This window comes from Dermochelys coriacea, chromosome 17, assembly GCF_009764565.3.
Source record: "Dermochelys coriacea isolate rDerCor1 chromosome 17, rDerCor1.pri.v4, whole genome shotgun sequence".
Classification (NCBI taxonomy): domain Eukaryota; kingdom Metazoa; phylum Chordata; order Testudines; family Dermochelyidae; genus Dermochelys; species Dermochelys coriacea.
Window position 1 is genome coordinate 10,394,709 of NC_050084.1, and position 23,720 is coordinate 10,418,428.

The 23,720-nt window shown below is 39.2% G+C and overlaps 1 protein-coding gene across 4 annotated transcripts in view; it reads left to right on the forward strand.

Moving 5' to 3' along the window:
• Nucleotides 1–23,720, forward strand: part of PAFAH1B1 (platelet activating factor acetylhydrolase 1b regulatory subunit 1) — a 64,461-nt gene that overhangs the window by 30,779 nt on the left and 9,962 nt on the right. For all 4 annotated transcript variants that reach the window (XM_038375543.2, XM_038375544.1, XM_038375545.2 and 1 more), the window contains 5 exons: nucleotides 5,213–5,297; nucleotides 14,862–14,936; nucleotides 16,068–16,274; nucleotides 19,013–19,181; nucleotides 23,311–23,413. In XM_038375543.2, the coding sequence (XP_038231471.1) occupies nucleotides 5,213–5,297; nucleotides 14,862–14,936; nucleotides 16,068–16,274; nucleotides 19,013–19,181; nucleotides 23,311–23,413 (639 nt within the window). The remainder of the gene's footprint in view (nucleotides 1–5,212; nucleotides 5,298–14,861; nucleotides 14,937–16,067; nucleotides 16,275–19,012; nucleotides 19,182–23,310; nucleotides 23,414–23,720) is intronic.

Consider the following 23,720-nt stretch of genomic DNA (forward strand, 5'->3'; position numbering starts at 1 on the left):
ATATTGGGAGGGGGTCGATGGTTCTTTCTGAATACAGACAGTGGGTTGATGCCTAGAATAAATGCCTAAGGGAAGAGGTATTTTTAACGGGAAGATGGGGATGTGATGAAGATCCTAGAGAATGAACAGGGATGGGGAATTCAGAGGAACTGGGGAAAGCTGACTGTAGAGTTTGGGGAGGAACTTGGAAATGTCTACCGGCCCAGTAGTTTATAAGGGAAGGTAGTTAAAAGAAATTTTGGTACATGGTTTATTGTGTTGGGGAGAAATGTGTGTGCGAGAGCTGGAAAGAGAGAGGATCCCACTGATTCTTTTTAAAAAGCTTGTCTTCCATGATGATATTTTAGGTGAAAACCTTGTAAGAAGTATTTTGGGGGCCCCTCTTCATTTTTTTTTTTTTTTTTTTTTTTTTTTGGGAAGAATCTTTGTTTAGGCCTGTTAACAGGTGTGAGGTGTAAAACATTTGTATTTTTAGAGGTTGCTGCTTCAGTTAAGGAAAGTATTTCAAAGTGCTCTTTTAAGCACTAAATATTAACTATTCACATATTAAAGAAGACTTAATGACGTGAAATGTTTTTTGAAAGTTCTTTAATTCAGCTAGAGGAATTAGTAGCATACACTCCTCCTTTGAAAGTTTTTGTAAAGACTTGTTACTGGACAAGTGCAGTCCTCCAATTTTTTTGATTTTTGTGAGAAATAAATGTTGGTACACTGCATAATGATAGTAAAACGTAGTTACCAAGATTCTTATGTTCCCAAAAGAATTGAGCTTGCTACTGTTGGTGGTATTTAGTGATGCACTGTGGAGTGTAGCGCATTCCACTCCCGGTTCGTTCAGTACGCCATCCTATAGCATTTGACTGTTGCAGGTTCTCTGTTGTTAACCTACCCCAATGAGACCATATTGATGATGTCAGTAACTTGCCTTAGTTGAGATTCAAGAGCCAGTATATAAACACTGGGCAAAAGGAGGAGATCTTAACCTTCACAGAAACAATGACTGCCTTCCGTTGGTCATTGCGGGGCTTCTGATTTACCATCCAAACTACTGATCACTTTTTTTTTGTAAAGTCTTAACTGTCTGACTCTTCTAAACATAACCAAACCGTCTTGTATTCAAATAATCCTAAAGTTGGCACCTTATTACTGGACACATTTGTTTCATTTGAGTCTTCAGATGTGTATTTGCTCAGGTTTTCACTGCTCAGGTGATTGGAAAACACAGACTGGTTGTCCGATAATACAAGTGTGGAGCTCTGTAGTAGTGCTGGCAGTTAGCAGGAATCTTTTTGTAAATTGCGCAATTTATTATTGCTGCTCAACATTTTTAATTACCTTCTTGACAAATAAGCTATTTTGTAAAGTAGTGCTAGTTGAAAGGAGTGAAACGTCCACTGGTTTAGGTTGGATATTAGGAAAAACTTTTTCACTAGGCGGGTGATGAAGCCCTGGAATGGGTTACCTAGGGAGGTGGTGGAATCTCCTTCCTTAGAGGTTTTCAAGGTCAAGCTTGACAAAGCCCTGGCTGTAAAGCAGTATGCTATGAGAGAACCTCTGACTGACCTGGCTTTAGTTTGAACCATTTAGTTTAAATGAATTCTTCTTTATGAAAAGATTCTGGCAACAAGTTTTTGGATTTTAAAAGGAATTGGCTTTCACACTTTTTTTCAGTGGAGAAACCTATTCGTATATATTTTGGGTTAGCCATAGAATTGCCGGGTTTATCTCTGGCCCTGAACTTCTTTGACAAGAAGAGGTAGGATGAAGACAGTAGAAGAGAGGTTGAGATTGCAAGTGACTTCTTATTTAAGATTTTTAAAGTTAAATGTGAGGTGAGATTTGTGGTTTTATCACTTAAAAAAAAAACAACAACCGGAATTGGTCTAAAGCCTTGGAATACTTTAAGTGCCCTTAGTTCTTCAGTGAACAAAAAGATGCCATCTTAAGCATAAGCAGCTTTACAGTAACACATTGGTATGCATTCAAGGAAACTGAGTCCCTAATAATGGGAGACAAACTGAGGACTTGGACATTCTATTGTTGCTTGAGTTACTGCACACATGTAAATGACATCTTGAGCGCCTTACAAGTACTGGATTAGACTTTCTGAATATTAGTGCATACCTGGGAAAGGAATATCCATCCATCCATCATAGTCACTTTTTTGAGTAGACCCACACTTTAAATAAATAAATAAATATTAAATTTATTTAAAAGTGTGGGTCTACTCAGAAAAGTGACTATGTAAAAAGGAGTACTTGTGGCACCTTAGAGACTAACAAATTTATTAGAGCATAAGCTTTCGTGAGCTACAGCTCACTTCATCAGATGCATCTGATGAAGTGAGCTGTAGCTCACGAAAGCTTACGCTCAAATAAATTTTAGTCTCTAAGGTGCCACAAGTCCTCCTTTTCTTTTTGCGAATACAGACTAACACGGCTGCTACTCTGAAACCTATGTAAAAATGGAACTGCTTTACGATATAGATCTGGTCCCTGTGTATATTGAAAAGTTCTGCTTCTTTTAGTCAATAAAAAGTGGAGGTGGTATGGGGTTTTTTTTTACACTGTTTGCTCCTAATGCTGCTGATCCAAGAGAGGTTAGAGTGAAGGTGTGTTCTATTTTAGGCTTTTATTAAGAGAGTGATTTACTTGTATATGAGACGGTATGAATTCAGCTTGACTCTCAGATCCCAGGTAGTTTTCAAGGCTGGTACTGTGGAAAACTAACCCTTTTTATTTGTAAACTCGCTATATTGAGTTTGAGGTCATTTGAGTTAAACAACCTCACAGCCACTTAGTTACTTACTCTGTTGAGCTGCACTGAGCTTCTGATGGTATTGGCCCTTTTTATTGTCCTAGATCTTTTTGCATAAAGAGAACCTTGTTTTTCAAACAAACAAAAACAACCATAACACATTCATTCCTATGGGTGAGGGGAATATAGCACACAGTGGTAAGTGATTCTTGAAGTTTGTACACCCAACTACCCCACTGTCAGTGTAACATACGGTCATTTCCTTCAAAAATTTATAGTGGGGAAAGAGCAGTAATACCAAGAAAAAAGGTGAAATTGTTGCCTTTTGGGTTTCTTTCCTGACAGCAAAAAGTCTTATTCTTGTGAATGTCATAAGCTTTTTATATTCTAAAATGATCTAATCTAGACACTTTGTCCTCCTGTAGCCCTTAGTTTAGAACAAATCTGAGCAGGACAGCTTGAAAAATTAAATGCCTCCATAAATAGAACTTAATTAAAATAAAAGTTGTCACACCCAAGATAAGACCAGTTTCTAAGGTGTTCGACATTTTTGTTAAAATTAAGTGCATTGCGATGTTTGGAAATAAAGTAATCTGTTTTTAACCTTTGAATTTTATTTTTTTATTTTATTTAAAAAAAAGCATTTCTGTTCATTAAACACTTGTCCATATATGCTGTATTGTTATCTGATGTGTAGTAAGGTAAAGTTTGTTGTTCTTAAGTTAGTATTTTTCTGAGGTGGTCTGACTAAATGTATTCAAAACATGGAATCACGTGTTTTTAAACATGTCTCTTAGTAGCAAGGCACTAAAGTTTCTAGCTTGGTTTTGCAGGCGAAAGATGTTAGTGGTAATCAGCTTGAATGTTGCAGAAATTGCTGGCTTGCCTTGATGCTTACCCGGGAAATTTCACTCACTCATGGCAAATGGATATTTCAAGCCCTGGCTCCTCTGCTTCAGATTCAAAGTTCTAAATTTGACAAATACATTAAAGCCCAGTGAAATGTATTTTAATTTAAAATTTTAATTCTGCAGTTATAGCTACTGAAGCAGATTAGTTTGATTCAGAGACCCTTTCAAGGGCAAAGTAAACAAATTCAGGACTGAGTTTCAGCCTTCCTGATAATTTTAACTGTTTTAGTTAGAATGGAGTGAGACTCTGTAACAGATGCAGAATGCTTGCTATCTAAATTTCTTTAGGAGGTTAGCCCTGGTTGACCAAATAAAATCAACACCAGCGAACTTCATGAAATCACCTGTCAGAGTTGCCCTTTTGACTAGGTTATTTGACTCTTGACAAACTTGTCCTTTACCAAACTAAAAATATAGGCAAAGATCATGAGGAAGACGGTTTCATTTGGAAGTGTCCCCAGTTCGACACGCATACTGCAGAATAGTCTAGGTTTCTGTTAGTTATACCATGGAAGAATAACGTTTCTCTCCCCTCCCCCCCAAAATCTATAATGGTGCATGAATTCAACTTACTGTGTTAAGGAGGAACATGAGGGCATCCTTTTATGTTAGAAATTCCTTTTTTAATTATCTTGTACATAATGAACCTTTTTAGTTACTGCTAAGTCACTTTCGGTTTGTTATAAAGATTGTAAGTCTGAAACTTTGTCTACTTAATGACAGGTTTCAGAGTAGCAGCCGTGTTAGTCTGTGTTCGCAAAAAGACTGCATCCGATGAAGTGAGCTGTACCTCACAAAAGCTTATGCTCAAATTTGTTAGTCTCTAAGGTGCCACAAGTACTCCTTTTCTTTTTGTCTACTTAAGGATGTTAACTTGCCTGTAATTTGAAGATGATGTATACTGGTGGCAGAAATATATGCGGGGATACTTACCAATTAAAAACATTTAGTTTTACAGAATGATACAATGTATTCTAAAACCTGGGACATGTTCACTTGAGAGAATTGCACTGTTTAACCTAAGATACGAATTTAAATCAGCGCAAATCCCGGTGTGCACACTTATTTAGGTTTGTCTTAAAATTGTTCTCCAAAATCTACTTGAGCTAAACCAAAAGCCGCTCTTAAACCACTGTGGCTTTTATGTATTTAAGGCCTGCGTTTTCATCCTTACTTAAAGGGATAATGAGTATTAAAATAGTGAGCAAGAGCGGCCTTTATCGTAATAATTTGTCTATTAAATACTGAATTTTTCAATCATAGCAAGTTTGCTAGAATTTAAAACTACATACTAAATGTGCATTTTTGTTTTACTGGTCATGTTTTGACATAAACTTTGTATGCCATGTTTGCTTTTAAAGTTGGTTTGAAGGTTTTAGTCGTGTTAGCAGATGCTGTCTTAATACAATGAAGAACAAGGTTTACCTCATTGGTTACAATTTGAAAACCTGTACGCATGCGTTCTGTATCTTGTTTTTCAGTACTGTTCAGAACTGTGACTAAGATAAGAATGTCTTACTGTTAAATCTTTTTTCTTTGTCTAGAAATCGAGCAATAGCGGATTACCTTAGATCCAATGGCTACGAAGAGGCTTATTCAGTTTTTAAAAAGGAAGCTGAGCTAGATGTGGTGAGTTGAAACACAAGATTCTTCATAAAGCTCGTTTGTTCTGTAAAATGTTACATAAGTTTGTGGAGTGCACTACTTCTGAACATCTGCTAAAACAGTCCTGTTAGCTCTTACAATGTGGAAATTGATGCAGCATGCGCAAGCTTAATGCAGTAATCACTTTAAGACACAGTAAATGTTCTCTCTGTTGTGGTGGTCTCAACTCTGTAATGTGAAGTTTCTTGGGCAAAGTTCGTCCCCCCCCCCACTTTACCCCCTATTGCTGACGCTGGTGTATTGTTCTTTAGGCCTGTTGTCCACCTGCCTGTCACCCATCACTCCAGAGCAGCCTGCTTTTCTGTGGTATTGTAGGGATCCAGTTCCTAAAGGGCTCTGAGTTCCTCCAGGATGAAAGGTGCTATAGCAATATAAAATAAAATTTTTCTTGATACCAAAAAGTAAATGTTCAGGAGAATACATTTCATTTTCTGAGACATATAATATTATTCCTTGAGTATTCTGATGATGGTGATCATCTAAACCTGGCTGTACTAGTTTAACTCTACTGGAAAACTAATCCATTTCCTTGATTACTCAATTCTTATACTGAACTTTCGCCAGATATAGGATGAATCAAAGCCCCTCCTAAAATTCTTAAGGGTCCCAGCTGGAGAAGGAAGCACAGATTCTTCAGTTTTCCAGTTTAGTGTTATGAAAACAGACTTAGTTTCAACCTTAACGGTGGTAAGATTGATTCACTTTTGACCCATCTAGCTTGGTCAAAACTAACCCTGTCCATATCAAGTTTGGCAGGAAGTTTTAAGCTGGAGGGGAAACCATTTGGAATGCATGGAGTAAATAGGATGAGTTGTTTGTGTCATAAGGGGAACCACATACAGTAACACCGGAGGGTCTCCTGTATCAGCCCCAGGCTGTGGGGGGTTTGAAACAAGGGGCTCTAACCCAATAGCAGCCACACCTCAAACAGAAGCATCGTGTGGTAGGAAGTAGCCCAGGGGAAGGTGAGCAGGAGGTGGGCCTAATCCTGGCTATTCCACGCTTTTCCTATCCAGCCCAGATTTCCCTGTTCCTAACCCTGGGATGAACGGGACAATGGGTTACGGACAAGGAAGCTGACCCAGCTGGGACTCGGTCCAGGACACATTGGGTAGAAAGAGAGACTGGAGGCAGAAGGCCAGACCACTAGGCCTGCTGACTGAACAGACAACCCTGCTACATGTACTTGTATGCATATATTTTAACTTTTTAAAATTTCCTGGCTTTCTAATGTTTAACTGCTAGACGGTCCCATCTCTTACCCCCAAATTTAATTTTTTTTTACTGGGAATTGTATAGAAGCAGAGAGCTAAAGGAGGCTTTTGTAGTCTAGAGCATTTATCTAACCAACTCCTATTAAGTGACTTAGGAATTCTGCGCCTCCTGTTTTGAAACCTTAGTCAGCACCACTTCTATAGGATTAATTTGCTAGTGCAACATGTTCTGTGTAGTGGATATACTAATTGCTGAACTAAAGTGAAGAAATCAGGTGTCTGCTCCAGCTGTAAGTACCTTCCAGATGTGGCTGAAACAGTTTTGGTGCCTCTCACACTCGATCATTGATTTGTTAATTGTATTCCGTATAGTCATGGGAGGCAGGGGATAGAGGTATGTGTAATAAATACTGGAGTGTGCTGACTGAAAGTGCTCATATCACCTTTAATCCTGTTAAATATTAGCCTCTAAAATCTAGTCAGTTATTACAGATTGAGACTCTCTTGCAGGTCAGTGAAATTACTAATATTTGACATCTTGAACTTGATGGTAGCAAAGACTTATTTTTGATAAATGAGTCATTTAAAACTTAAGTGAAAGCCTCTCGAACAGTTGAACATACGCAATTTGTTTAAAGATTGCTTCTTTAATTTTTTCCAAGAGTTGGAACTATTTGGGACAGAATGTGCTTAATGTCTTTCCAAGAAATCATCTATCTACCTTTTTTGAAGGTCTATTTAAACTTAAGTACTATTTCTATAAAATGACAAATCTGCAATCATATTATTCTCATGTTATCCACATACCTTGCTTTTTTACTCCATAATCTAAGATTTCATAGAGGAATAAGTTACGAAGGTCCTTTTGAAACGGGAATGGCTAATAACATTGATGCACAGTTTGCATCTGCAGAGACTGTCAATAACAATGGCCCTGCCCTTCTTTGTAAATGTTCTATGAGCAGTAAAGCCTGTGCCATGTTTGTCACCGTTTTCAATGTTCATCTTACTGAGAGCATCTAGAAAATGTTCCTATTATGTCCTGGGTTGGACACACAAAGCTACTTCAGTACCTGAAACTGCTAGAAGTCAGTTGGTGGTAATGTAGAAGGAAGAAAAGTTTTAGTAGTGTTAACTTAGCTACTCAAAATCCTGCCAAACAATTTATTTTGACAGGATAGCCAGTTTGATGCTCATTAGAAAGAGTGGGCCAAACTTACTGTCACTGTAATGCCATTGGCTGGGATTCACAACGCAGGTGAATTTAACCCTGTTTTTTCATTTTTGTTTCATTTGTATGGTACTTGTCTCCATAACAGCTGGTAAGTGGAACTTGAAAACTGGATTATATTCAAATTCAAAAACTTCTTTTGCATATGTGCAATGTCTTTTGACCAAACACTTGCCAATTTTCTCACTTCCAAATCATATGAAGAAAATCCCTGATCTTTGTTTTACAACTAGAGCTGACTCTAAAATGGACAAATATCCCTTGTTTTTGGATTGAAAATTTTGTAGTGACATTTAATACTATGTACATGTATGTAAGATTAATCAGAAGTTTTGAGTTGACTATGAGCAGGTTACGTTTGTAATTTTGCTTTCCACCTCTTTGAAAATATCCATCGGGACTAGCAAACTATATAACTTAGCATTTCTCTTAAATTTAGGATTGTTTATCCTATTTTCCAAAATATTCAGTTGAGGTTTTACTTGATTTCCCTAAACTGCACTTGAAACGACTAGTTGGGATATCATGCATTTTATAATTGAAAACCATAATAACATTCACTTTTCAAACTTATCCATCAACCTAATTAAATTTGGTGCCCCCCAGCCCCCCTACCCCCAGTTAAAAGACCTAAATATGCTAGGCAATCTGGTTATTTGATAGTCTTAAGGGAGGTACAAGAAAATCAAGTTAGTTCCTATGTGCAATTTTAACTTTCTCATAGGAAAATGTGAATTAGATGGGACTATTTTAAAACAGCTAAAAAGGACTAACAATATCTGACACAGTAATGGGTTCAGTGAATGGTGAGGAGTTAAGCAGAGCCCTATCTGGGGATCAATTCTGGTTCCAGTACTGATTAATTCTGCAAATAAATCCAGTTCTAAGAAACATTGCTGGAGTAATAGGCTGCTCCACCATGGAGTCTGACCCAGATAGCATATTTATCTAGAAACTTTGTGTGATGGGTTGTCCCCCCTCTGGGGTACCACTTAGCCCGCTGGTTCCACCAGTCTGGGTTCCCTTACACTACCATGCTGAGCCAGGCCCTCCAGCCTCTTCCAGCACACATACAGGTAGGGCCACACCCAGGTGCAGAAAGACACAGACACCGAGATCAGCTCTGTGTAGGGAGATTCAGCTCGGGAATTGCCCAGCACTGAAATGCACACCCCCTCTGGAGTGTAAACCCACAATTGTCTTGTGCTGTACAGAAATCTGTACAGTGTAAGCTCATGAAATCTGCCCCCTCCCTCAATGTTGAGGAAGATATGCACAGCTTTTTGAGCCCCCTGTTATGAATTCCACAAACTGGTTTCAGAATAAGCAAAAACAAGTTGATTTAACTACACAAGATGGATTTTAAGTGATTATAAGGGATAGCAAAAAGATCAAAGCAGGTTACCTTAGTAAATAAACAAAGCCCACAAACTGAGTTTAATACTCTAGGTAGGTAGGATATAAATTAGCAAATTCTCATCCTGAGTGATAAACAGGCTGGCAACCTGGGACCACCACTTCCCACAGTCCATTCCTTGCCCCTCAGGTGTTCCTGGTGTGTTGTTGCAGGGAGAATGAGGTCCCCTCATGATGTCATTATTCCCCTTTTATATCTTGTCCCCACTTGCTGGAAAGCTCTCTTGCTGTGACCTGGGTCAAACAGTTCCCATTGTGTAGTGCTGTCTCTGAGAGGTTTCTGTTGTACACAGTTCCTGGGGTAATCCTTGTGCTTGTGTGCATTTCCTCAATAAGCCATTAACATTGTTTGGCCTTTACTGTTGTACCTGAAAGGCTGCTTGTGGGTGTTTTCAGTTTCACACGTTTCAGTAACGCATACATAGTCAAACTTCATAACTTGCATATGCCAATAGCACATACAATCCAACAAGATATTATGTCTAGCAGATCAAGACTTTTAGAATACCACCTCACAAGGCATACTTTGTACAAAACATATGCTAATTACTTAACAGAGATGAATATGGAGATGTCAAGATGTCACACTCTGAAGTCTTCCTTCTCCCCCGCCTCTGTCCACAGTCTGTATTCTTCCTCCAGCTCAGGTTATCTCAAGACCCAGAGACAGAAGCTACATAACCTGTAATGTAGGCAGGATGCCCTTGTCTGCTTGCCTTTTTTGCCCCTCCTGAATCTGGGTTCTTTCTCTTGCTCTTCTCCTCACACACAGAGGGAGGATTAGGATTCAGTGTGTTTGCCTCCTTTCCTCGTATTCTTGGTGTTTAGTAGGGAAGATAGTTATCCAACTGTAAAGATGGGATCAGTTGCTCATTGTTGGAGCTCCTTGACTGAGCCCTTGAGCCTTAAAAGGGGGGAAAGTGCTTGGGGAAAGCACTCATGGAGTCTGTCTCTGAAAACTTAGCAGGGAAAAAAAGTTTTCGTGGTACTCCTGGCTCCTATTGAGGCTTCAGAGAGCTAACAGGCCAGAGTTATCCAATTTGCGAGAAGAGGGAAAGGAATTATTTGATGGCATGGCCCTCCTGCACCCAAAAAAAACAGTTCTACACGGATTCCTTTAAACTTTGGTTACCCTTATTTTCTCTTAATCTAATAGCAAAGAATTCCAGGGTCTTAGACTAAGATTGGACACAGAATATTAATTTGACGTCTTCATCTTGATATTGAATAAAATACAAGTTTATGGAAATGTCAGGACTCCAGAACTGCTCAGTGCAAAAGGCATGTCCACATGAAAAAAGCTCTTCAAGGACTGTCATGATTTATGGGAGATGCTCTTAGGATTGATCCTGTTTATCACTCCGCTTAAAACCTTTGCCATCAAGGCAATGCCCTAGTATCTAAGACTTGGTGATAATTTCAAAAAGAACTATAACCTGGTACCGAATGATGATGAAGCCAGGTTTGTCAAAATGTACTTCTCTGATGCACCTTCAGGAGCTAGAATGGAATATTTGTAGAGAATCCTCCAAGCCTAAACTGCGTTTTTGTTTGTGTTTTAATCCATTGGCTTGATTCATCAAATGACTTCTGTTTTGTGTAACTTTTTTTTGTCTCCTGACCAGTGTCTTTGCAAGTCACAGGATGCCTTGGCTTCTGGCATGGAAATCTTGATTTCTGAATCAAATAGTGTCTTACTGTAACTTTCTTTAACAGGAATAAGCTCCTGTAAGGAGACCAAGACTTCGGAGGGACAGTACCTCCCCTGTATACAGCAGACTTTACTCCTCCTTTCCTTCTTTCTGATGTAGAAACCAGCTAGGATATAGAACATATGGCTGATTCCAGGTTTCCATCTGTAGGTTGTACATCTCTAAGGGATCGAGTTGAAACTCATCCCGTGGCAAACTGAACAGATGAGATTTTAACCTGGTACCTAGACTCCATTGGAGTTTTTTAAGGGGGAAGACTTGTTAGCTTTCATCAGTAACAATCAGAGTTTTCCACCTTCAACTAGTTATTGTGTGTCCTTATCCCCACCTCTCCTGGAACATTTTGTCCATTAAAGAAGACTTTTTTATCTGATAGCAACTGATCTGCTCATCAGTATCCGAGCAGTCTGCAAAACTCTCCCAGATTCTGCAGCATATTTGCTGCTGCATTTTCCTAATATGTTAGGGGACATGTATTTAGATTTGAACTTTCATCACTTACGAACTATAAGATGGCAAGCATCAACTCCATAATTGAAACCTAGAAACCTCTATGAATGTCTGCATAGTTAAAGTACATACCTCCACACTCCTGTTTTCTGTCAAGTTTCTCCCTAGTTTACTTTTGTTTCCTAGACATTTCCAGTTCCCATCCTTCCCCCTTCAGGCAGATATCTGCTCTCTTCCAAAGGTGGTCTATTAGTAGGTAGCCTGTCATAAGTTTTCCCTCTTCTGTTTGGACAACTGGCTTGTCTGACCCCCATCCCTTGCATCTAGAAAAGAAGTATAGGAATCTGCTGTACCTAATTAGAGATTCTTAGTAGCTCAGCAACAACTCCATCACTGACCTTTGTTCAACACCCAGTTCTGTCTCTATCGATAGAACCATTTTTATGGCCCGTGAAGTCACTGTCTCAGAATACTCAAGTTGAGGTTAGCACTTCAGCGCCTGCAGTTTGACTATACACAACTAATGCACTGGGCAAGAACACACTCTAGACCTCAAACGCAAAAGCTATTGGAATTCCAAAGATTTGAGTGTCCTCCTCAACCTTCATAAGATTTGTTCCAGAGATGATAGGAGTCTCTAGTAGTCGTCTTTTAGAGTTAGCCTTTGCAAACTCTCCAAAGTCAAACCATCACCACAGATGTCAGGCTGCGTGATGGGGTGTGATACCTGTCTTCCTAGAGACATACAAAATGAAATAGAGCCTTAAGATCAGTTCATCAGCAAGTGAGACACACCCTTCCCAATTAGGATGGACACTCTGGCAACTGTGTGTTTGTATTTTCAAAAGAAAGGAACAAGGAGTGTGTCTTGCCAAAAGCTGGATTTCTCATCGTGGGCAAAGCTTTCAGGGATCAAATGGTAGTGGCATCTGGAAGCATGATTTGAGACAGGAAGCTGTTATCCTTTCTGAGCATATTGGGTAAGGCCAAGGATTTAGAAAACTCAACATCTGGGATACTTCAGGAAATGTGAAGGCTTTTCATCCAGGTGTAGCAGACCTAATGAAACTTCACACTTCAATTTCAGATTCTTTTTTTCTGAGGAGAGGTTGGAGAAGGGTTTGCTGTGCAGGGAAAAGCCTAGAATTGGAGAAGAGAAATGGGAAGAGGAAAGGTCCATTTCTGAGCCCAGTAGTGATCATCTGTGGGGTTTTCTTTTAATTTTTGTTTTATTTTATTTTTGAAAGAGTAAAGTAGAATCCCTCAAATGGACAGGACAAGAAGTAATCTGCTTAAATTGCAGCAAGGGAAATTTAGGTTAGATAATAGAGAACTTACTAACTGTAAAGGTAGCTAAGAACTGGAACAAATTACTTAGAGACATTTTGGAATCTGCCATTGGAGGTTTTAAGAATAGGTGAGACAAACCATCTGTCAGAGATGGTCTAAATGCTAGATAACACTTAGTTCTGCCTCAATACAGAGGACTGAACTGGATGACCTGTCAGTCCCTTCCTGACCTACATTTCTATGAGCACCACAGTCCTTGGGATGAATCTCAAGGAGGCCTCAGATGTAGCAGTGCTCTTACACTACTAAGATCTTTAGAAACCTTTACATCAGTGTTACCAGTGTATTCCTGTTTTGAGAGAAGGAACACTTATGCACCACTGTGCACGCTACAAAGACTTTTTAAAAAGGGCCTTGAAATGCCTTTTTTAGACCTAGTGAAATAGAGGATTTAAATCTTTTTCTGTTTTAGCATATAGTTTGAGAGATCATTGAAATGCCTAAAATTATTCCCATCACTATTTGGGTCGAACCCCATGATTGGTATGATGTGAAGGCCTTTCAACAAAGATGGGGTTGTATTAATCAGCTTAAAAATAAGAAGAAACCACCATAGTGTGTATGTATATATGTGTAATTAATATATATATATATATATATATATATAATATATATATGCAAACCTGCTTTTTGACAGCTTGTTGTAAACTTTTAAGCAGTGCAGCAGATGTCTCAAGTTAGCTGATTATGTGTGCAAACATAGTAGTAGCATATTTCCTTGGCTGTTGTACATGCAGGTCAATCAGTTTTTGATTGATTAAAAGGTTAGGTAACTAGAAAAACCTAATTATCACCAGATCACACTTACTCTCCCATTCACACAGTCAACACATCCCTTCCTATCTTTCCTTTTCTAGTTGATGGGGGTTGGTGGGGAAGATAATTGGACAAATCATAAGTAGGGTTTTCTCAGCTATTCATTGTATACTCTACTCCTGAGGGAATTCTGTGCCAAAAAATAAAAATTTTGAATATTTTGTCAAATAAATGTGGAGGCTCTAGCATGGCAGTGGGTGATCGTGATGCACTGGGAAGCACAGGCCACTGGCTTCATGGAGGTGCAAGATCCTGCAATGCCCCCCACTGTTTCCCGACATAGACTTGGCACAGCGCAAGGGCTGGGCCTGCCCCAGAAACGCCCCAGGGTCCTTTGCCTCCACGCTAGGCGTACCAAGATAGTAAGCGAGATGGATGGAGTGTCTCGTATGCCTAACCATTGCCCCGATCCAAGGTGTGGGGCAAGCAGGCTCAGGCTGGCAGGATCCAAGTGGTGAAGCGGTTTAGTGGTGGGGGGACCTTGGTACGGGATGAGAGGCTTGTGTTGGGTGGTCTGGGTGCGGGTGGCTCGTGGGGTGGGGGTCTGGGTGTGGGGAGAACTGGACGCATGGGGGTTGGGTGGATGGGGGAGCAAATACCCTTATAGTGACCCTTCCACTTGTAGCTGTGGAACGATGGGGCGAGAGTGTGGTGTAAATATTTGTGCAACTGGGGGAGGTTTCTGGGAGTGGGTCTGATCGGGTTTCACTGCTCCCTTGTAGGGGAATAGGAAGTCTTGTCTTCCCCCAGCCCTGCTGGGACTAGCAGGTTCAGCGCAGGGTAGGAGCCAGGCTCTCCCCTCACCCCACAGTGATTTTTCCTCTCTGCCAGCTGCTCCAGAACAATGCACTGTTCTTGCAGCTTCCTTTTGCTTCCCTGTCATCTGCAGGGAAGCAAAAAAATCTGCAGGAGACATGAATTGTGTGCACGTGCTGTGGTACAGAATTCCCCCAGTAGTAGTAATTGAGAGGCTCTCACGAGCCCTAGAAATGGGGGAGGGAGGGGGGGGGGTTGGAGGTTTAATAGCTAGAATACCATAATGTGGATGGGAAGGGTTTTGTGGATTTGATTCACAGAAAATCTTTGGCTAAACATCACCATTACTTTGTAACCAAAGTAGACCGCCAAAGTATTTATGGTATTAGTCTTCAAAATAAATAAAGATCAAGATGTCCATATGGTGACTGAATTAAGTTGATTAAAAATCAACTGATTCCTCTTCTTTTCTCCCACAAATTACTTAATTTGAATGTTTTAGATGTTCTTGAAAACATTATGGCATGCTTTGGCTAGTCTTTTAACAACTGCATTATAACAACTTCTTGAATTACTGTTTCAGAATGAAGAGTTAGATAAGAAGTATGCTGGACTTTTGGAGAAAAAATGGACATCTGTTATAAGATTACAAAAGAAGGTAAATGGGGGGGGGGGACTTGAATTTTTCATAGTGTAAAATGAGTAATCAGTTTTTAAAGCAAATTAACAGTATTCGGTGGACTGAAATTGAAGAGGAACTATCATATGCATTCAAAGGAAGTGTGGGCTTATTAAATGTTCTCCTAAAAGTATCCTAGGGAAGGTAACAGTGTCCAACATGCAGAATATTTAGCCTTGAAATGTGTGTTCTTCTATCCAGTTCATCTCCAGCAAAAATATTCACGCTTCTCCTATAGTGGTTTCTCGGATATCTGTCTCTTTGCTTCATCTCATGGATTTCTGATGCACTTTGTGAAGATGGTGGGAAGGAAAGAGTGCCCCAAGGCTTTTTGGAAATGCAAAGGCTGAGTAGTTGTCCCCAAAAAGCTTCCTTAGCAGGGAAGAAGGCAAAAGCTCTGCTGCTAGTCCTCTTTGGCTCTTCTATGCAGGGAAGCCTTTAGTTCTGATACATTAGAGTAAGTAGTTCTAGTGCAAACACGCAATACAAAATTGTACATGCTTAATAGAGCATCCATAGGTATATATTGTATTAATGCATCAATAATCATAGCATGTTAACAGCACAGGCTACCAAATGTAGTAGTTAATGTTTTAGGATTTTACTGAGCTTTTAATATTTTTGCCCTTGGGTATCCTGTATGCATGCTTGATAACTGGTCCTTGGGCTGTGTCTGAGCATTTTTAGTAGTAAAATTACCTTTGACAATCGTTTGCCAAAAGACTGTTCACAAAATGCAGTAACTTGAAAGGCTACTTTCAATCAGTTTGAAGTAGTTACCTTCCCAGTATGGTAGAGCTAAATGACTTTGCATGTTAGTCCCCTTCCCACATAAAACCTATGAGGAAAATTTTTGGGTTCAAATCAAGTATTACTCAGACCCTTTTACAAGGAAACTTGTTCCATTGTATTTTAGGGATGGTCCAGAGCTACTGGAGGTCAGTAACTTGCTCTCCACTGAAGAGAGAAACAAAATATTATAGATCCAAAGCCATTCAGAAAGTTTAGCTTTCTTAACAACCAGTGCAGATTAGCTAGATCTTGCTGTAGAAGATTGTAGATACAATTGCTCTTTTTTTTTTTTTTTTTTAAAAACCCCATAAACCTCAGGTGATGGAACTAGAATCTAAGCTAAATGAAGCAAAAGAAGAATTCACATCAGGTGGACCTCTTGGTCAGAAACGAGACCCTAAAGAATGGATCCCTCGTCCTCCAGAGAAGTATGCATTGAGTGGACATAGGAGTCCTGTCACAAGAGTAATTTTCCACCCAGTTTTCAGTGTTATGGTCTCTGCTTCAGAGGATGCTACAATAAAGGTAAATGCTTGCTATAGACAGTTATATGATGGGCTAAGCAAATCAGTTTGAGATAATGAGGGATATAGGCCACCTACACACATGCAATCCTGAGCCAAGTTTTACCTACTTTCATAGTCCTTATAACTTTGATAGTCTGTTGTGTGGTAGTATTCAGCAGATTTTAGTCTGATGCCTTCAAGTCGTCTTTGGGGGTTTCTCTTGGGTCAGAAGAATATTTGAAAGCTGTTGAGACGCAAGTATGGATTTAGGGACTGGGCAGAAGATTAAGAGGTAAACACTCTTGTGGAAGGAGAATAGCCAAAGATTAAGGTAGATGATGTGGAATATAGAAGTGTTTGGTTGGGTTAAGAGTAAAGAGATGTTGAGAAAGAGTCTTTTCTCTATCTCAGAAGATTCATCGAAGAACGACTTCTTTGCAGGTTAAAATTTTAAATAAACACCAAACTTTAATGTTCCCTCCTCCCCCATTATTTTTTAATGCAAAGGACTGATATCTTCTACTTCATATGTAATACCCAGCCACCAGTTGATGCTGGTTTTCAACATATATTCACCTAAAAACATATGTGGGAAATGGAAGATAGTGTGTGTATAGAAACACTTTGTCTTCCAGAACTTCTAATATGATTTTTATTAACATCTTTGTAGCCCCTGTTGCAGATGTTAATGCACTCATACTACTCTTTTGTGGTAGGCATGTGCTTTGCCCATTTAGTGTCCTAATTATAAAGAAATATTTGTATAACTGATTTATTCATGGAATGAAAACGAGTACTTCTACTTAGCTACAATCCTTGAGGACCTTCTCCTTGAGCATTTGCTTGCAGATTAATTTAATTTATGCTTGCATGAAAACGACCGGGGAGCTGATGCTGCTTTGGAAATGGTTGAAAGTGTCATACTGACCTAAAGAGTTTTTGGGTAACAAATATTGTAAAGAAATATATTGAGCAACCTGTCATGATGGAGGATACAACAAATTGAAATCGAAATTATTTTGCATCAAGTTTTAACCAGTTATAATGTCACTCTTCGAGTTACTGCACGTGTAGATTCTACTTATAGTGTCCATTTGCCCCCTCATAGGAGTTTAGAACATTTTCACTAGCAGTGTCTGCAGGGGTTGTATATGCACTCTGCATGCCCTCACGACACACCTCCCCCCGGGCATAAAGTGCACAACAACTCCCAATTGCCACTCAGTTCCTTTGAACCACCTTACACAGAGTCCGAACAGCATAGTGTCCCTCATAGTGTAGTAATTATTAGTCTGGTAGGTAGGTAGTTTCATTTAGCTTATTACCAGTATATCGGTGCGCCCCCCCCCAAAAAAAGAGAGCAAGGTCCTGTCTTCTAGCAGAGCCTACATTTCCAGGCTCCAAGGCATGCCGTTCCTGCGGGGGGAGGGAATTATTTCTCGAATAAGATCAGCTAAAACTGTGTAGTGGCATTCTTAAAGGCCTTTGTTAAATGTTACTGGAAACTTTTTTTCATAGACTCTGTGTATCCTCCACTCTGTTCTATTAGAAGAAATTTAACTGGTGGGTGCTATCTTTAATTCAAACTATATAGTACCATCTGTCATTTTTCTAAACTGGCGCATTCACTTGTTAACATATCAAGTAATGCTGAAGTGATGAAGAGCTAGACAGATTACAAACCATATATTTCGTAGGTCCAGCATAAACCATGACTATTCTTAATTATGCTTTGCAGCCTCAGAAACAAGGTCACATCAGAAATTAAGCCTTATAATAGCTGTGACTAGAATCACCTCTCATTTTATTTGCGGTATTAAATAAGGCTAATGATTTTAGAATCGCAGATGTTTTCATGCTTCTAAATGTTAAGTGAAACTCTTAATTTAGTTAATCCTCAATTGGATTGCGATGAGGCCAATGGCATTAAAGAAATTAACATCTGTAGTAGCTTTTCTTTCAGAGTGAAGTAGGTTTATGTTCATCATGGTTTGTTGAATAGAGTATTGACAAGTAATAGTGTGAATACTTCATTTTCACCTCTTAATTAGATAAGTATTTACTGCAAATGTTTCATATTTCTATTGACTAGTGTCCTGGCTGATGTAAGATTCTATTTATTTAATATTAAATTTTGGAAGTGACCTCAGATCTTTTTCCCTAACCTGACCGAAATGCTGCATATTGCAGAGTTCGTATACTGCTCTCTGGTCGGGCGTGTTGATCATTTGGCTCTTTAGCATCATCTAATTACTAACGGCACAATAACGCTTAGAAAGGGGGAGGGTGTAAAGGAAGAACATTGACAAGCGTTTGTGGAAGTGGGTGGGAAAGAGAAAAGGACTCTGCATATATCTATATGGACTCTTCTACCTAATTGGAATTTTACTCACTCGTGTGACCTTTCTTTTTTTTTTTTCTTTTTTTTTAAAGGTAATTTGTATCAAGACTTTTCAGGGATGCAGCAAACTCTTTTCCTAGTCACATTGTAGAGACCATTTACATTAATTTATTTTGAAATCTGGGAAGTGCACCTATTCTTTAAATATAATTAACTTAAATGTAATTAAACCATACAAATATAGCACAGCCTTATTTTTCTCCACTGCTTGGCTTTTCTAGGACAGTCTTCCTTTGTCTCCTGCTCATGTTAATTATTGAACAAGGTGCCAGACTGGCCTGTGGGGTGCAAATGTAAAGCTGGAGAACATGAAGAGTGATAAACTGGTGTTAATGAATTTTCTGTTCACTTGTCAGGTGTGGGATTATGAGACGGGCGATTTTGAACGAACCCTTAAGGGCCATACAGACTCTGTGCAGGATATTTCTTTTGACCACAGTGGCAAGCTCTTGGCCTCCTGTTCTGCTGATATGACCATTAAGCTATGGGATTTCCAGGGCTTTGACTGCATCAGAACCATGCATGGTAAGGAGGCTGACTTAGTGATCTATAAGATGAAGAGAAATCAATTTTTTTTCTTAATCCAGAAAACTGCTGATGTGAGAACAGATATGTAATCAGAATACCAAAGGTTGCCTTTAACCTTTTGGAGTGCCTTGTTCATAACTGTATTCTGTCCCATCGCTATTGAAAAAGCATCTCTAATATGCTGTATATGAGATGGTACTGGAAACGAAATATCTGTAGTGGTGGTTTCAGTGAAACAGCAGATGGATGGCTTTAGTACTTGCTGTGTCCAGAGCTCAATAGAAAATGGGACCATCCCACAAGAGAATGGGGTATAAAACATAGCTTGGTACATGTGGGAAGAATAAGTGTGTTTTGCTATTTTGCTTGGTATACTGAATCTACCTTTTATGGGAATCTCTTGTTCCACATTTTCTTGTTTTGAATTAACATGTTTCCTGCTCTTGATCTATAAATAGTCTGTAAATTGTGGGTTCCTTGTACAGTGGTGGATGAACACTTTCCCAGTCTGTCAGAATTTCAGGAGCCATAGCATGGCTCAGAAGGGGCCATCATGATCCTCCTGCGCACTGCAGGCCATAGAACCTCACCTACCCACTCCTGTAATAGACCCCTATGCTAAGTTACTGAAGTCCTCAAATCATGATTTAAAGACTTCAAGTTACAGAGAAGTCACTCTTGACATAGATCACTTGCAGGTTTAAACTGTGCCCCATGGTGCAGAGGAAAGTGAAAAGCCTCCAGGCTCACCCGATTCAAGGTTACAAAGGCAGCTGGTGGGAGGGTATAGGTTGTGGGTGTGGGGTGGAGACTATGAAGGCCACCCCTGCAGTCTTCCGAAAGTTCTGAACAAAAGTATTGATCTGCTGCAACAGCATTTCAAGATAATTCTCTTGTTTATGATAATGATGATGTTGTTGTATTAGAAATGAATGATCAGCCAGAGTAATGATCTTTGTTTAAAGAAACGGTTTGTATTGAAAAGTCTCTTGTTCTTAGTAGAAAAGAAACAATCAACTGAACTATCGGCCGTTTTTAAAAACGGCTCCAGAGGTGATGCCGGCAGTTACAGGCCGGTGAGCTTGACTTCAGTGCAGAGCAAACTGGTTGAAACTATAGTAAAGAACAAAACTGTAAGACACATAAATGAACATCATTAGGGGAAGAGTCAACATGGTTTTTGTAAAGAGGAGAAATTCCTCATCAATCTCCCAGAATTCTTTGAGGGGGTCAACAAGCATGTGGACAAGGGGGATCCAGTGGATGAAACGTATTTAGATTTTCAGAAAGCCTTTGACAAGGTCCGTCACCAAAGCCTCTTAAGTAAACAGTCATGGGATAAGAGGGAAGTCCTCTTATGGATTGGTAACTGGTTAAAAGATAGGGAATAAATGGTCAGTTTTCAGAATAGAGAGGTAAATAGTGGTGTCCCCCAGAGGTCTGTACTGGGCCCAGTCCTATTTAACATATTCATAAATGATTTGGAGAAAGGGGTAAACAGTGAGGTGGCAAAATTTGCAGATACAGATGTACTCAAGATAGTTAAGTCCCAGGTGACTGCAAAGAGCTACAAAAGGATCTCTCAAATCTGGGTGACTGGGCAACAAAATGGCAGATGAAATTCAATGTTGATAAATGCAAAGTAATGCACATTGGAAAACATAATCCCAACTATACATATAAAAGGATGGGGTCTAAATTAGCTGTTACCACTCGGAGATCTTGGAGTCATTGTGGATAGTTCTCTGAAAACACTCACTCACTCTCAGCAGCAGTCAAAAAAGTGGATAGAACGTTTGGCCTTATTAAGAAAGGGATAGATAATAAGACGGAAAATATCGTATTGCCTCTATATAAATCCATGGTAGGCCCACATCTCGAATACTGCGTGCAGATGTGGTCATCCCATTTCAAAAAAAATGTATTGGAATTGGAAAAGGTTCAGAAAAAGGCAACAAAAATGATTCGGGGTATGGAACGGCTGCCATGTGACGCGAGATTAATAAGACTGGAACTTTTCAACTTGGAAAAGAGACGACGGGGGGGGGGGGGCGGATATGAGAGAGGTCTATAAAATCATGACTGGTGTGGAGAAAGTAACTAAGGAAGTGTCATTTACTCCTTCTCATAACACAAGGACTAGGGGTCACCAAATGAAATTAATAGGCAGCAAGTTTAAAACAAACAAAAGTATTTTTTTACACAACGCACAACCTGTGGAACGCCTTGCCAGAGGTGTTGTGAAGGCCAAGACTAAAAAAAGAACTAGATAAGTTCATGGAGCATAGTTTCATCATTTGGCTATTAGGCAGGGATTTGCCAGAAGCTGGGAATGGGTGACAGGGCATGGATCACTTGATTACCTGTTCTGTTCATTCTCTCTGGGTCACCTGGCATTGGCCACTGTCTGAAGACAGTATACTGGGCTAGATGGACCTTTGGTCTGACCCAGGATGGCTGTTCTTATGTTCTCGTGCCCAAAATCTTCAGTGAAGCATCAGCTGCTCTTTAAGCACCACTGAATCATTCAGCTGTAGGTGAATGCAGGCCACAGAAAGTACATGTCATCTGTGGTGTTGCCTCTATTTTTTTCCCCCTTGCTATGCTAATGATCGTTGGTTACTGCAGTATTTCAGAACCAGTGTACTTATGTTCAGCATATAGGGGTATTTGTTTTTTGTAAACCATGTTCTTTTAGTTAACATGGGTCTGGGTGAAATAGCTTCACTACATATGTCATAATTTCATTGTTTAAACTTTTCCTTTTTCCTTTTTTGAAATGGGTATCACTTTGGAGCAGTATGAAGCACAGAAAATCTACCAAAAGCTAGCATTCCTCTGACTCTTGATGTGCATGATTAATATCCACTAAAATGGTTACATTTTTTTAGTGGGAGTTTAAAAACTAAATATTGCAGAATTTAAACTTGCTTCGGTGAGTTCTCCTGTTTTATTCATAGATATCTGGTAGGCAAGACATTATGCATTTGCCACTAAAACCTCCTTGTTAGTAACCTAATTTTTGGGGAATACTAGAATTTCATATTTACACAGGAGGTTGCTTAAATTAATACTCTTAAACTGCTGCCTTGATTATTCAAATCATTGTACCCAAAGCTTTAGAAATACTAACTTCTGCCCCAACATCTTACCTGGAGGCAGCATTTTTTTAAATTATTTTGTATTTATCTTAAATGTTTAAGTACCTCTAAATGAATGAACAAATATCAATTGTTGATATGGTCAGTGTTTTTGTTTTTTTTTGTTTGTTTAATTGGACTTGTCAAAACAATACACACTTTTTCTGGGTGAGATGTGTGTTAAAATTATTTCAGCAAAATTTACTAATACTTTCCATTCATTAACACTTTTTTATTCAGATGTTTGAAATATTATCTCGTTACATGGAAAACATAGCCTTCCTAAAACACATTCAATAATCCTCAACACCCTTGGGATGGACGGTAGTATCCTCTCCTCTTCTAGATGGGGGAAATGAAGCCAAATGGTGAAACTACATATCCAAGGTCACAGTGAATCTGGAAAAGCCTGGACCAGAACTGACTTTTTTTCTGACTCAATCATGATCCCATTCCTTAAACCATTTGATAATAAGGGGAGAGACCATCAGTTGTGGTGTTGTACTATAACTAATGCCTAAAATGAGGCACTCTTGAAATGTTTAATCTTTAAAATTGTGTTAAGCCCCTGAATGAGGATTGTCATTCAGGTGTTGTGCTTGCCCACTTGGTGAACACTTGAGTTACTGTCCTTCAAAGCTTTCTTTCCAAGAAACATGATGTTGCTGTATCATATTTGCAGAATTTATTGTAAACAGTGGTTACCCTGTAACGTGCACCATGTATGTAAAAGTAATTACAAAAGGGAGAGTGGCTAATATTTTAATGCTTGAACACTGCAATAGAGAAACACTTGACATGCTAGGGCAGATGCATTGAAATATTCCTTGGCTCATTAAGTACCCCCATAAGCTTCTGTTTTAATATTCTCCCATAAAAGTTGTAGTACATCGTAGTTTAATTTTTAAGAGAATTGAATATTGGATTGCTTATGCATTGTAATGCTATGTGTCATAGCACTAAATACAAGCTTGATTTGTTTTTAGGTCATGATCATAATGTTTCTTCAGTAGCTATCATGCCCAATGGAGATCACATAGTCTCTGCCTCAAGGGATAAAACTATCAAAATGTGGGAAGTGCAAACAGGGTAAGTATAGTTCTGTTTAAAAAGCATCCATACCAAAAGGAAACACTGTGTATCCTTTGTAAGAAGTGTACTATATATAGCTTGAATGTCATCACTACATACCCTTTGGATTGTCAGTCCCTTGAGACTGGTTGCTAAAGTGACTGGGCCCCAAAGATCCAGTAACCACATATTGATTTTTCCCCTCTTGCTCCTTGTGAGCTTGTAGTCTACTATAGGAATATAATCAATAGATTACTATATAGTTTTGAGCCACAACGACTATACCTTTATAGCTACCAGAGAGGTGTGCCATTCTTGGTGTGGA